Source organism: Osmia lignaria, chromosome 13 (genome assembly GCF_051020975.1).
Source record: "Osmia lignaria lignaria isolate PbOS001 chromosome 13, iyOsmLign1, whole genome shotgun sequence".
Classification (NCBI taxonomy): domain Eukaryota; kingdom Metazoa; phylum Arthropoda; class Insecta; order Hymenoptera; family Megachilidae; genus Osmia; species Osmia lignaria.
In genome coordinates this window covers 5,738,783-5,751,848 of record NC_135044.1, presented here as the reverse complement: position 1 = coordinate 5,751,848, position 13,066 = coordinate 5,738,783, and the positions used below count along the sequence as shown (strand labels likewise).

Below are 13,066 nucleotides of genomic sequence, written 5' to 3'. Positions count from 1 at the left end.
TTCTGTTTATCGGTAAAACGCATGGCACGCATACCAAATGATTCTGCTGCTTTTCGAAGGCGTTCAAATTCTGATACGATAAAACCACTATTAACCTCAAAACAAACGTATCGGACGAACGATACACTTGATAAGGTATGAAGTAAATATTTTTATACATAAACATAGTTTGATAATCAAGACTTCTTATTTTATAACCTTCCATAAAAAAACATGCGTAATTAACCAATGTTAAGTTAAATTAATCGGAGTGCTACCGCGATGAATACCGTAACAAAATATAGCAAAAGTAACTGTTCCAAATTAAGACAATGCCTTTTGTACAATTTCTGAAGGCAACCGCGTTGGTTCGACGATCAAGAATACCGTTTGACTGTTTGTTACAAATAGCTTATTACGTCCAGTACACAAACAATTCTGATAGTGTTATATACGCCTATTGTTGGAAGCGAAATAACAATCTCAATTGTAAACAGTTCAACCGTCAATGATTTAAAAAGAAACGGCAACTTCGTGTTGCATAATCCGTTGATAAGGTGATTGAACTAAAAATAGTTAAAACTCTACGGAATGGTAATATATTACGAGAAGGCGCGAAAGTGCGATAAGGCTTTAGTAAATAGCAAAGAAATATTATAATTAAAAGAATGCGAGGAATATGAAAGAATGCTTTTCGAAAAATTGCGATAATTCCAATTACCCGAGACGCGTAGAACCGCGTTCTGCGATGCCGAACCTTCTCGACACCACGAATTGCAAACGTAAATATGTATGTTTTTGCGTTCAGAAAAACGAGGTAAGCACGAATGGACAAGCTCGATTCACGGACCCGTTTTGCATGTACGCGGTCTTAAGGCATGACAATAGTTACCTGCGATTAAGCAGAACTCCACTGTGGCGACTATGCGAATCCGACGTGAAGATAAGTTTCGATCATCCTGGAGGAAATTCTCCAAGCGGCTGATAAATATCCGTTCACAGAATCATAATCCTTTGATGGGGGCGAAGAAACGACAACTAGCCGTCGGATAGTTACTCCATGCCACAATAATCCACTTGTTTCTTCACTTATCCACCGTGAAACGTTAAATTTCACTGAGAAATACACACAATAGAGAGATCACTTTAAAACTGTTGAACAGAGTTCGCGAAACGTTGAATAATATTCACTCCAAAACGCGGTATATCGCTCATGGCTTCCCGAGGGCACTGAACCGTTACAACCAAACAATAAGAAAAAAATGTTCTTTTCTTTAAAGCGAAAAGCGGAGCTTCGACCGATTCTCGTTCAGTGAAACGGAGTACAGAACGAAATCGATGGACGATGAATTCCGTTTACCATAACGGCCTTCTTCTGAAGGAAGGTACTCGAAGTACGGGTCGTAATAAGCTACATTTTCAACGAGTATCTTGAAATATCCAGTGGATAATAATTTCTACAGTTTTTCGGAGTATTTCTGACGGTATCGTAGCAAATAAGCGTTCATCTCGACGTTATGGAGTTTTTAGAAGTTTCACGGAAACAAGAATGATCGTCGAGTCAGTATTTGACAATTTAACTCAGAAAATCGATCGAGGAATTAAATATGAAAAGAAAATCACGCCGGGGATAGAGTCAAAATGGTGTACGTGACTTGAACGCTTCCGCTATATTCCCTTTAATGCGGGTGCCGGCCGGCTTAAAGGTACGATGCAACAAACGAAACGTTTGTAACCGATCGAATAACCGGAGAACTTTGTGAACATAAATAAAACGATTTACTTTTCACACGGAAACACTGGATCACTTTTACGAACGTTTAATCCACTCGTATTCAGCAGGAGTTTGTATCCGAGCGTCTTCGATTCGTATCAATCGCTCACTGGGTAAAGTTATCACTGAACAATGTTTTTATACGAGTCAAACAAGAAACAACTTGTTTCGAAATACTGTGTGTACGTTGAGATTCAATAGACGAGTGAATAATCTTTACTTCCGGTAAAAAGAGATCCACCCGTAACGCGTCACATTATAGCATGCTCACCATCGAACGGTTGAATTGTGACTGCGGCTGACGGGGTTCGATGAAGTCACCCCCACTACCGGCATTACCGGTTAACCGAGGAAACGCCCAACCGGGGTTGAGAATCTCGCGGAAGCCACGCCCACGAACACATCCTACCCCGTGAATAACACCTACCGTCGTTACTCCCACGGAACCTATCGTGAAACTTGAATCTTTTCCCGCGTTTTCTCAAAGTGTAACGTACTTTGCGGGGAAGAGAGGGATTAAACTTAACAGTTTGACGGTAAGTATCAGGTAGGTACTCGTGATTTTGACGTTTAACTCTCTACGACGTTATTATATTTGTTTGTTTTATCAAATACTGATTATAAATTTTGTAATTTTTTAATAAAGACACTTTTTGATAAATTATATACGATATACGTCTTATTATTTGTGACACCATAAGAGTACGAAAATACTCGAGAAGAAATGAGGTTAGTTATATCGTATCGATCAATCGATCTTTATACCGCCATTCGCGCGGGAAATTGAAACCACTGCTTTATCGCTCAATTAGATATCCAACACGTTACATAAACTAATGATAAATATACAAGAAAAGATATTTTCGGTTTATCTTCTCAAGCGTTAATATTTTATTAGGAATAAACATCATCAATAAATTTTGTTGATGTTTACAGATTTGCTATTAATATAAATTTGTTATCAGACAATCTTTATTTAACTTTTTGCATGCAACGTGTGATATCTCAACATCTAGATAACGTTTGATTGATGGAGTGAATGAAACCTTTGTGATAAACATATTTGAGGACTTACATCGAGGAAGAACCTAACTTTTTTAGTTATCTACTGCTTGCAAATGTAATATAAAACTTACAGTAAATAAAAAATGTTGAAAATTTTTACAATCGCGTAAGTGTTATTTTATTTTCCGGGCGAAGTACTCAACACCTAATGAATATACACCTATGTCACGTGAAGACTATGAAAAAGGCACGCACGCCACTAACGCTCGATAACTCCCCGTTTCTTAGAACGGCACACCTCTGAAGCCTCCAAAGCGGGGATTTGAGCGAATGCTTTATCCCTTTTCAAATGTCCAAGCGAACACAGCTCGTATACAGGATGTCCCACATACTGTGCACCGCTGACAAAGTCGCGCAAAAGAAATGCGGGTTCTATTGGCTGTATTGCTTACTGTAGAACCCACCTTTCTCTAATACAACTGCAGCAACATGATTCACGCTATTTTGTCATTTGTCGAAATGATCACATTTACTAATAAACCAACGCACATCTACTGGAAATCGATCGATCCGGGCGGAGCGATAAAATTTCCCCCCTTACCTTAGAATGGCCACAAGCACTTTGTCAGAAACGCACAGTACCTTCCTATGTTCCCTACAATGTCCACCTATGCCCTAATGCAATTCTTTTCTATCATTAATAACTGCCGAGATATTCAAATGGCCTGTTATAGATACCTCAAAGATGGTAAGGTATCTACAGGAGATGTTTGATTAGAAAAAAATTTCATTAGATAATTTCAATTGGTACATTACCAATTGCATATGTCGGCTCTAAAAGTGAAGGTAACCCTGTATGAATGTCAACCTAACCTCTATACTGACCTATACTTAGCATATAAGTGCGTGCCATCAGCAATATTATGTACTCACAATATCAGTGTTATGTAATAAATCAATTAAGATTGGATGTCCCAAGGTGTTGATAGAGAAGACGATCGGAAACAACGGCAAAAAATATAGACTTGAACGAGAAGCCTTTATATGTATTCATGTCCATATTTGTAACATTACAATTGTAAAAACATGATTAAATACTTGTGTATTTATTTCCTTTTCCGAATCGTAATAGTATGATAAAAATGTGAACATGGCTAAAAGAATAATTCGGCGAAGCCCGACATCGTAAAACGCCATTATTGGCTTAATATTGGCGTAATAATTAAGCCAGTAATGGTTCAGTATTGGAAGGATAGATTGAGTATTCATGGCCCATGGCCACAACTGGACCAAAATTATCATTCCAGAAAAGTCCCACTATTATGCTACTCATTACTGTAGACACCATTATTGCGCTAATAACTTGGTGACTTGGCAATCAGTTTGGGACCAAACTGGACCGTTAGTAAAACCCTATATGGGGAGCCATGAACTGAAGATTGGATATGATATTCTAATTGCTAACAGTGGTGTTATGATAGTGAAAATGTAATAATGTGCTTATGAAGATGGAGCATTAATTGTCTTCCACTTAAACTTCGGAAGACGGATTTTCAAAATATACTTCAATGCGTGAATACTACGGTAGGTACTCGTTAATTACCTGTTAAAAACGCCTTTTGGTCACACGCATCACTCATATACGCTCGTGCAGTCGACTCCCTCGCCCAGACAGTCAATGAATATATAGCTGTCATCTGAAACAAACAAATAGCCAATAGATTAATAGCTGTCCTACCTAAAAAAATGGACTGTGAAGAATGCACACAGCCATTGATACTCAACGATGCCCTGTTTCTTGGAAGTGCCCGCTCTCAAAGCCTCAAATGCCCAAAATTATCGAGTACCCTACCGTATCGTTATCGCACGAGGATCAGTTGTATAGTCATGAATACTGATCATTTCTATAAAAAAGGGGGAATTGCTCACACTGCAAGAGCGTAATAAACAGTGATCGAATAAAACAAAAATGTTTCTGCAGCGATCGAATTCGAAAAGATACGGAAAAACAGTCATTTGATCACACCTGACGATGCGTACGCGTCATCGTCAATATGGCGTTTCCCTTGTGGCTCAGTGACTACCTTGAACTTGCGCCCTGCCCCACGAACCACTCAAACCTCCTCTTGCTGCCTGATATAGCAAAGGAGCGAGTGGTACCGTTTTATGTGGTTTTTGCTGACAGTGATGCGGTACCACCCGGTACAAGCTGCTTCTGGATATGGCTCCGCCTACCGACACCATCGCAGCCACACACACTTGGTTTGCGCATGCGCCCTAAACAAGAGGCAATATGACGCGTATCCAAATTACCTTCCGCCATCTTTCCATGAGCCAGAATCAGTGGTACAACTCAACGCCTCTCTCTTTCTCTCGATCACTTGCCTGTACCGTGGGAAATATTGTGCCAGAGGAGCTACCAAAATGGCGGCCCACCAACTTCGGCCGCCTATCAAAATTTAAAACGAATTTTTATAGCAAAATAATGGTTGTTACTGCGTTTAAGCGTCCAATTCCGGTCCCTACTTGATGATACTTTACGCTGACTGCGTCATAAAAGAAATAGTCAATCAATTGTGATTAAGCGCAAATTGAAAATAATACAAATAAGCGATGAAAAGGGATTTCAAACTCTTTGTGGAATTCCTCAATTTGAGGAAAAATGAATTAATTCTTTAAGTATAAACTTCAAAACTCCGTGGTGGTTATCTACTGAAACACTCAATAATGTTTTATGCGATTCTTAAGATTTAAATTGTTGTATTTGCATATACTTGCATATTTGTTGAAAAGATAAATACTTGCAAAACATTTGTATATATTATTGTTAAATTTGTAAACGTTAATTTACTTTATTAATAACTGAAATGTCATTAAACTTTTTTCTTTCAATACAATATAATTATTGACTCGACTTAGAATTACGGTCAATTATTATATGAAAAATTGGTATAATTCATTTTTCCTATTGATATAAAGTAAACATGTTTGTTATTAAAAGGCACAGAATATAAATCATAAAATACATGTATATGATTAATATTTTAATCAATCGTGCCAAATTTTAGATGTAGTAATTGTTTGCTTATTAGAGATACTATAATAAATATTGCTTTAAATGATTTATAGAACAAAATTAAGTATGGACCGTATTTAATACATATGCTAATAAAAATAAAAATTAAAATCCTGCCGAAACCCGGGATCGAACCAGGGACCTTTAGATCTTCAGTCTAACGCTCTCCCAGCTGAGCTATTTCGGCATGTGTCGGTAAGGTCTGCCATAATGGTAGTTCCACAATTTCAAATTTTTACAAAATCATTCAAAATATAATCTATATTGTATTATGATTATATTATCTATGTTGATAATATAAAACTTCTTATGTTTATAATAAAGTCTATATATATGTAAGTGTCATAAGGTTTATCTGTCATATGAAATGCATTACCGTTAAAGTACTTTGAATGTAATACACGTTCAAAGCAGCATTGGATGCAACAGTAATATAGTAAATGTTTCTCTATATTTATTAGATTTATTACTTAATTAATAGCATTAATTCATTCATTTTTCTTAATTAAAGCAGCAATTATAATTCGTACTTCAAGCAGGTTCGTACGCTGTTGAAATAATTATTATTCATAAAATTATTAAACATTTATCATACATGTGATACATTTAAATGATAAATTTGTAATATTAAAAAGTAGCAATAAGAAATTTTATATTAAAATTTATAGTACTTTACAATATTTTAACCGTATTTAATGGTTAGGAATCCATATCATTAGTTCTGGTCTATAATTGTGATTGTAATTCCAATATGCTGTTCAAATTGATTACAGTAAAATACAATATGCAGCGTGCCATGCTAAGATGGAGTAGTGTGCCTACCCAAGTTATTGCAGAAGGTCGTTGGGTAGAAGAAGGTGTTGCAGAAAATGGAAAAAAAGATGTGGTAGTTGTTATTCCAGGGAATCCTGGCATTCCAGAATTTTATGAAGGATTTGCAAGAACTTTAAAGTTAAGACTTCCAACTGAAGTGCCAGTTTGGGTAATTGGACACGCAGGACATGTACAACCACCAAGCAACTTAAGTGTTACAATGCCAAATGATTCAACCTGGAATGAACATTATAGTTTAATGGCACAGTTACAGCATAAGGTTGCTTGTACTTATTAAATGTTAGTCTTCTTTCAAGAAACAAGACCCTATTATTTGCTATAATTTCATTACAGAAAGAATTTATTAGAAAGTATGTACCAGAAGACGCAAGATTGCATCTTGTTGGTCATTCAATAGGCTGTTGGATGATTTTGAATATGTTAAAAGATGATCTCATTGCTAAAAAAGTAGCTAAATGTTATCTATTGTTTCCAGCTATAGAACACATGGCTAAAAGTCGAAATGGACAATTCTTTACTAAATTTGTAAGTTCTATTAACATTGAACCATATATAGTACCATAAGATGTCAATTATATCAATGTTCTCTTCTTTCAGATTACAAAAATTCAAAGTTTATTAATTTTCCTTTGTTGGATTTTGTTCTGCCTCCCACAGTTTTTACAACTTTTTATAATTAGTGTGATGGCATACAGCATTCCCGGAAAGTATAATAAAGCAACACTTCAATTGTTAAACCCTCATAGTTTGAAAAAAGTAATTAAAATGGCAGAAGAAGAAATGGAAGTTGTGAAAGATCGAGACGATGATATAATTTCCAAGTATGGTGATAAATTATGGTTCTATTATGGTAATTGTGATGGCTGGGCTCCAGTTAAATATTTCAATCATTTGAAATTTACGCATCCTTCTGTCGATGCGATCCTATGTAAACGTGGTTATCACCACAGTTTTGTTTTACAATATGATAAAGAAATGGGTCACATTGTTGGAGATGCAATCAATGAGAATATATCATAATCCTAAATGGTAACTAATCTTGAATTTTAGATGTTCTTTAATATAATTTTTTTATTAGTATTCTGCAATTTATTAGTGCTTATATTGATATACTAATAATTAACATTGCTTCAAGATCTATACATGATCTGCGTGAATAAAAAAGGTTATCTACAATACTAAGTTTATGAACTTAATAGGTTATGGTAGCTGTTTAAACTAACTGTTATAGGAATATTTTAGAGTATCATACTAAATACTAATGAACCACAATGTTTTTTAATTTGTTTTAGAAATATAGCTGATAATGTACAAGTTACAAGCAATACAAATATTTGTTTATTTTTTTATGGCTTTTAATATTGTATTAAATAAATAGTAAAATGTTTAACCTTGTTGAGAATAAACTAACAGTTGTTCTTTACTGTACCTGAATTATACACAAATCAAATGAATAACCACAAAGTACAAGTACAACTTTCGAATACTAATGCAAGTTACTAAAATAACGGTTGAATTAAATTAACCGCCAAATCTTCGGCTTTTTTCGTTACTGATCGACTAACGTAAACGATGTGGATGACATCTTTTGAGTCATACTAATACTTGACAATATTTCAGTCTTCAACCTGCAGCTTTCAGGCTCTGTTCGACGTGTTTGAACATTGAATTTTTGTATTAATTATATTCATATTTATTAAGTGTTAGAAGCTGTGTTTAATACTTTAATACTTAATATTTTTGAGAATCTTTTAAAATGTTGCGTGCTACCACCTTGCTCGCACTTCTGTGCCTGAACATGGGGTTATCCTACGGTAAGTATCTAATCGTTACTCAATAAATCTCGTATTTTATTATAATAATAATCATGATTTGCTACATAGATTGATTTCCCAAATGAAATAAGTAATTATGGGCAATAAAATAATTTCTATTTAACTCTAATTAATATATTGTTATTATATTCATCTAAATAAGGACTAAGTTCTGCCTTTGCATCATATTTGCTAACAATAGCTGATAAATGCAGATAATCTACAATAATTTCCGGTATTTCCGGCTGTTTTTAATCGTTCATTGGTTCGTTACGTCATATAAGTTGCCGATTTTCACACATTTACTGTGTGTATAAACAAGTTTAGATTATGTTTACTTAACTCCCTGGTGCTTACCTTTCATAGAGATCATAAACACCAAGTGTCATCGATACTTGGAATTATTTTTTTAAGCTAATAGATAATCGTTAAATTTCTATTGCATTAAGTGAATTATATAAATATGAAATGAATTTTATTAATACAAAAAAAAGGGGATCCTATATTAAAATATAAGTTTATCAATGAAAACTTATTTTTTATTAATTGTTGATTTGATTTTATAATAAATCAAAAATTAATCTGAATATTATTTTACATACATATATCTATTGCAGACTTTATAATTGCTGCCTCTGTCGACAGAGTTAGCTTAACGATGACTGTTTTCGCCGAACGCATATCTGAATTTATCATTTATGCCGATACACGTTTAAGTCGAAATCACACGTAGATTCACTGATTGTAAAGGGATAAAAATACAAATTTACAAAGTAATATTTTAAATAACTGGTGGTTACTTTTCAATATATAAGTAACAATGCTTCAATGGAATTAATTAAAATATACAAAAACTTCATTATCAAAACGTATTTCTGCATACACAAGATTTCGTTCACTTCTACGAAGTAGCTAGCTAACAGTTTCTTCATTCAAATTTGTTTTATCTACAATGTAAGATGAAACTTCCGTTTGATTTATCTGACAATGGCGACGTTGTAAGTTCAACGTCGTTCAAATCTAGAAGCGGAAACTGATTATCTAGAACCACTGTTATGTCTATACAATTAAGCACGAACTGGCGTAGTCGATGCAAAGAAATTTTTTAACAATATTATCTAGAAATTATATTTAAATCCATCACCATATAAAGACCAGAAAGTAATTGTTTAAGCCTTAAGTCTTAAAGACGTAATTCGAGTTGATTCAAGTTTGATGCAATTGGAATTTTTCCTTATTCCAAGTTAAAACTGGGCAGTTATATTTACTTTGTATAAAAATAAATGCTGTTCGGCTTTTCGATCGCGTGCTGATTCCAGGAAGGCTGAAGAATGAATGTGTGTACGTTCGCGCTTCGACATACCTGCCGGCGTTCGACAATGATCCGAGGTGTTTATCCTAAAAGAATTATCCCTTACTCGAGCACAATAGCAACTCGGCCTGTTTCGCCGGTAGCCTAGAAGTCCCGTATAAACATCGGTTTCTCCTACGCGCATCGATCCTCATAGACTCAGGATTTTACTCCTGCCGAAATTGAAAGGGACTTTAGATCGACACCTGCGTTGAACTTTGCACCCAGGGAACTTAACGACCACGGAAAATCCCTAAATTTTTCAGTTACTGTTAGGAAATCCGGTGACGGCGACCGAAGGCTAAACGACCCAACGCCTAATTGCACGGCCGATGTTGGCCGATTTTACAGGACGGAGCCCCAAGTGGCACGGAAGGATTTTGGGTTCTTCGGAACAAGAGGACTTTTCCGAGCCAGGAAAGTCCTGTTTGGGCTGCCCTATTAGTCGATCACTACTCAAATATACGTTTGAAATTATTCGGGCTGAGTTTTATTTAAAACCGCATCTTTGACTCTTCTTACATTACGTACCAAATAGTTTGCCTCCTTATCTCGTTTAATTTAAAAAAAAAAAAAAAAAAAAAAAAACAGATTAAATGGTCCGCTCTATACCTGGACACCTCTATCCATTCGAAAAAATAGAAACCAACGTCACCTTTAACAAAACACCTTCATCGAGTTCACGCATATTCACGGTTCGCCTTGACCCACCGGTGGGTCTGCAAACCTTGACAACATTTTATAAAACGTCTCGTCGTGGACCATTCACTGGTGATTTACATCCTCCCAACGGCCCGTGTCAATATCTGATTCAAGGATACAAATATCACGGTGAAGATCAACTCTTCGGAGACTGTTCTTTTTTTGAATTTCAAGGTCATTTTATTCGGATACGTTTTGTTTCATTATTTAACCCCTGTCGTGTAAACGTTCGGACGATGCCTGTACTATCTTGCGCTGTACTCATTCACTCATTAATTTCGCCCCTAAGGGCCGGCGCTTTTGGGGACTTATCTGTCTCCATATTGCCCAATGAACGCTATCGTCCACGCGCATCGAGGATGGGCTGGCAGCACCGCCAACCCTAAACCCCGCGCATTGTTTAAATTTCTCCCTCTTTTCCTCTCGATACTTTTACTTCTGTATACTTGTCCATACTTTTAAATCCTATACTCAATCCATACTTTTAGTGTCCACTTATCTTAATCGGTGTGTGTGTATGTGTGCGCGTGTGTGTGCGTGCACGTGTATATGTATGTGACTGTGTGACCCCTTTTAGTCGCCTCTTACGACAGGCAGGGGATACCGTGGCCGTATTCTAAACCCCCCGAGCCACAGGGGCCTCTTGTGCTGTACATTTCTGTTAATAAGATTGATGTTCATTATGTTTTTAGGAATGCAATGCTCGTACGGACACAAAAATGTTCTGTCGGAAATACTAGATTCTTGTCCAGGAATATTGGACTCCTCAGACAAATCCTATTGCTGCGTGGATATTGAGAATAACCGAATGTATTGTTGCGACGCGGCGGAATTCATGGCGAAAACAACATGGTAGTACATTACAATATTTATTTATAATAATTTCACCGCGGATATTCGTGGTACCCCTTGGTTCGATAATTGAAATTTATTTAATATAAAATTAAATAGCATTTAAAATAGCATTAGGTATTAGTGTAATATGAGTATAACAGCTCAGACAACGCAGATAATGAGCTCAGACAACGCTACCTGATTCTACTGATAGATTATATTATCGATACTTCCCTTAAGTTATAACTTTGTACTTTCATATCATATAACTATTATAGAACAAATATTAAACAGTACATTTTTGAATGTTGAATCTAGATGAAAATTTGAAGAAAAATAAAAGAACGATCCTGTTACGTATCTTAATTTTACAGTGAATTTTGGAGACAGGAAGTAGTGATTAATTTAAAATGTGTGTCATTCTATTACAGGCTTCTTCTCACAGTGATTGCGGCGGCAGTGATTGGAGTTTCATTGATAGTGTGTTGCATATCATGTTTATGCTGTAGTTGCTGTCCATGGTATCGCAGACGTCATCGAGGAACAGTTTATGGAAGTAAGAATATTTTTCTATAACCCCTTCGTTTAACAATGTCAGAACATTTTCATAGACACCATGAATTTAAGTTTACTTAATTTTTTTTCATCGACCATCTAATAATTTATCATACAACGAAGAATTTGATAATGATTTACATGATACAATTATCAAAGGAGTACTCGTAATGTAAGTTTCATTGTACCTTCTATCACGAGTGGAAGTACTTTGGAACAAAAAATATACATTTTATTAGAAATTTTGTTAGATTGCCAAAAGATTGATTATGCATTTAACTGTTGCAAGTTTAGTACGCTTATCTGTGAATGAGTCATAATTCTTGGAGACAACTGTAATTAATCGTTTGGCAATGACAAAGCTGATCAAATACCGCTACCGCTTTATGAAAGAATGAATTGTGTCTGCATTTTGCTGCAGATACAGTTCACGTCACGCATACTTTATCGTTTCCGTTCAAATTATCTGAATTTCTACGGAGGAAATTGATAGTATTAAAAATTTAATTACCTGATTAAAAATTTTGAAAATTTACCAGTGGGTTGATTACATCCCTATTCATTATTAGAGTGGAAGCTTATGCAAATACGTAAGTTTGCAGGACTTAATTAGGTGTAATTTTTTATAGGACCAGCCATGGCCTGAATCCATTTCATCACATCTTCTTACTTCCTGACATTGTATTACACATGAAATGAAACTTATGTGTGTCAGGGAATAAGTATTTTTTAAATTATTAATTCTTACTTTGCTTTTTATATATTACTCCATACATATTCTTCTATATATTCTATATAATATTTTTGCATCATACATTACTGCTTTCAGTGTTATATACTACTAAACAACACTAAAAACATTTTTAATATATACAAACGCGTAAGCTATATCAGCAGTTCAATAATGAACTAGTGTTCAATTTTTCTAAAAGCAACGAATTGAGAATCATATGAACGCTTCGGCATTTTGTTATTTAAAAGTATAATACGATCGATAGATCAGTAGTAATAATAGGTTGTTTACTAAAATGTCAGTTTTTTGTATTATAAAAAGAAACAATATTTCTATAGCTCTCGCGTGCTTGCATTTAATCCTTTGCAAAAATAATTAGAATTTAGTTGCAAAATAAAGTTCTCAATTA

The 13,066-nt window shown here is 35.1% G+C and overlaps 3 protein-coding genes and 1 non-coding gene across 21 annotated transcripts in view; 2 read left to right on the top strand and 2 right to left on the bottom strand.

The window, feature by feature from the left end:
- wge (BAH domain and coiled-coil containing protein winged eye) overlaps positions 1-2,059 on the bottom strand; it is a 66,618-nt gene extending 64,559 nt beyond the window's left edge. For all 12 annotated transcript variants that reach the window (XM_034319696.2, XM_076691676.1, XM_076691674.1 and 9 more), the window contains exon 1: positions 872-2,059. The gene's annotated coding sequence lies outside the window, so the exon portion shown is untranslated. The remainder of the gene's footprint in view (positions 1-871) is intronic.
- The window catches only part of LOC117602128 (uncharacterized), a 69,584-nt gene that overhangs the window by 54,561 nt on the left and 1,957 nt on the right, over positions 1-13,066 (top strand). For 2 of the 3 annotated variants that reach the window (XM_034319723.2, XM_034319722.2), the window contains exons 1-3: positions 8,405-8,482; positions 11,228-11,387; positions 11,801-11,925. In XM_034319723.2, coding sequence (XP_034175614.1) covers positions 8,425-8,482; positions 11,228-11,387; positions 11,801-11,925 — 343 coding nt within the window. In that variant the 5' untranslated portion in view covers positions 8,405-8,424. Of the gene's footprint in view, positions 1-8,404; positions 8,483-11,227; positions 11,388-11,800; positions 11,926-13,066 lie in introns of those variants that run through there. The other variant, XM_076691684.1, reaches the window with a different exon arrangement.
- On the top strand, positions 6-8,413 carry sturkopf (lipid droplet associated hydrolase sturkopf). Of its 5 annotated transcripts, XM_076691682.1 has the most exons (5): positions 6,216-6,373; positions 6,608-6,927; positions 7,002-7,193; positions 7,266-7,697; positions 7,961-8,413. In XM_076691682.1, the coding sequence occupies exons 2-4, from the start codon at positions 6,619-6,621 to the stop codon at positions 7,686-7,688; spliced, it is 924 nt and encodes a 307-aa protein (XP_076547797.1). In that variant the 5' UTR covers positions 6,216-6,373; positions 6,608-6,618; the 3' UTR covers positions 7,689-7,697; positions 7,961-8,413. The 5 variants fall into 5 exon arrangements, with proteins under 5 accessions (XP_034175610.1, XP_034175609.1, XP_034175608.1 ...); XM_034319719.2 differs by lacking the exon at positions 6,216-6,373 and adding an exon at positions 6-135 and having other exon boundaries at positions 7,266-8,413; XM_034319718.2 differs by lacking the exon at positions 6,216-6,373 and adding an exon at positions 6,030-6,169 and having other exon boundaries at positions 7,266-8,413.
- TRNAF-GAA (transfer RNA phenylalanine (anticodon GAA)) lies at positions 5,949-6,021 on the bottom strand. The gene has a single exon. It is a non-coding gene; the product is annotated as a tRNA-Phe (tRNA).

Coding starts and splice junctions, on each gene's coding strand:
- sturkopf (XM_034319719.2), top strand. CDS start 6,619: ATGCAGCGTGCCATGCTAAGATGGAGTAGTGTGCCTACCCAAGTTATT. Junction 6,928..7,001: donor TGGCACAGTTACAGCATAAG/GTTGCTTGTACT, acceptor ATTTCATTACAG/AAAGAATTTATTAGAAAGTA. Junction 7,194..7,265: donor GACAATTCTTTACTAAATTT/GTAAGTTCTATT, acceptor CTCTTCTTTCAG/ATTACAAAAATTCAAAGTTT.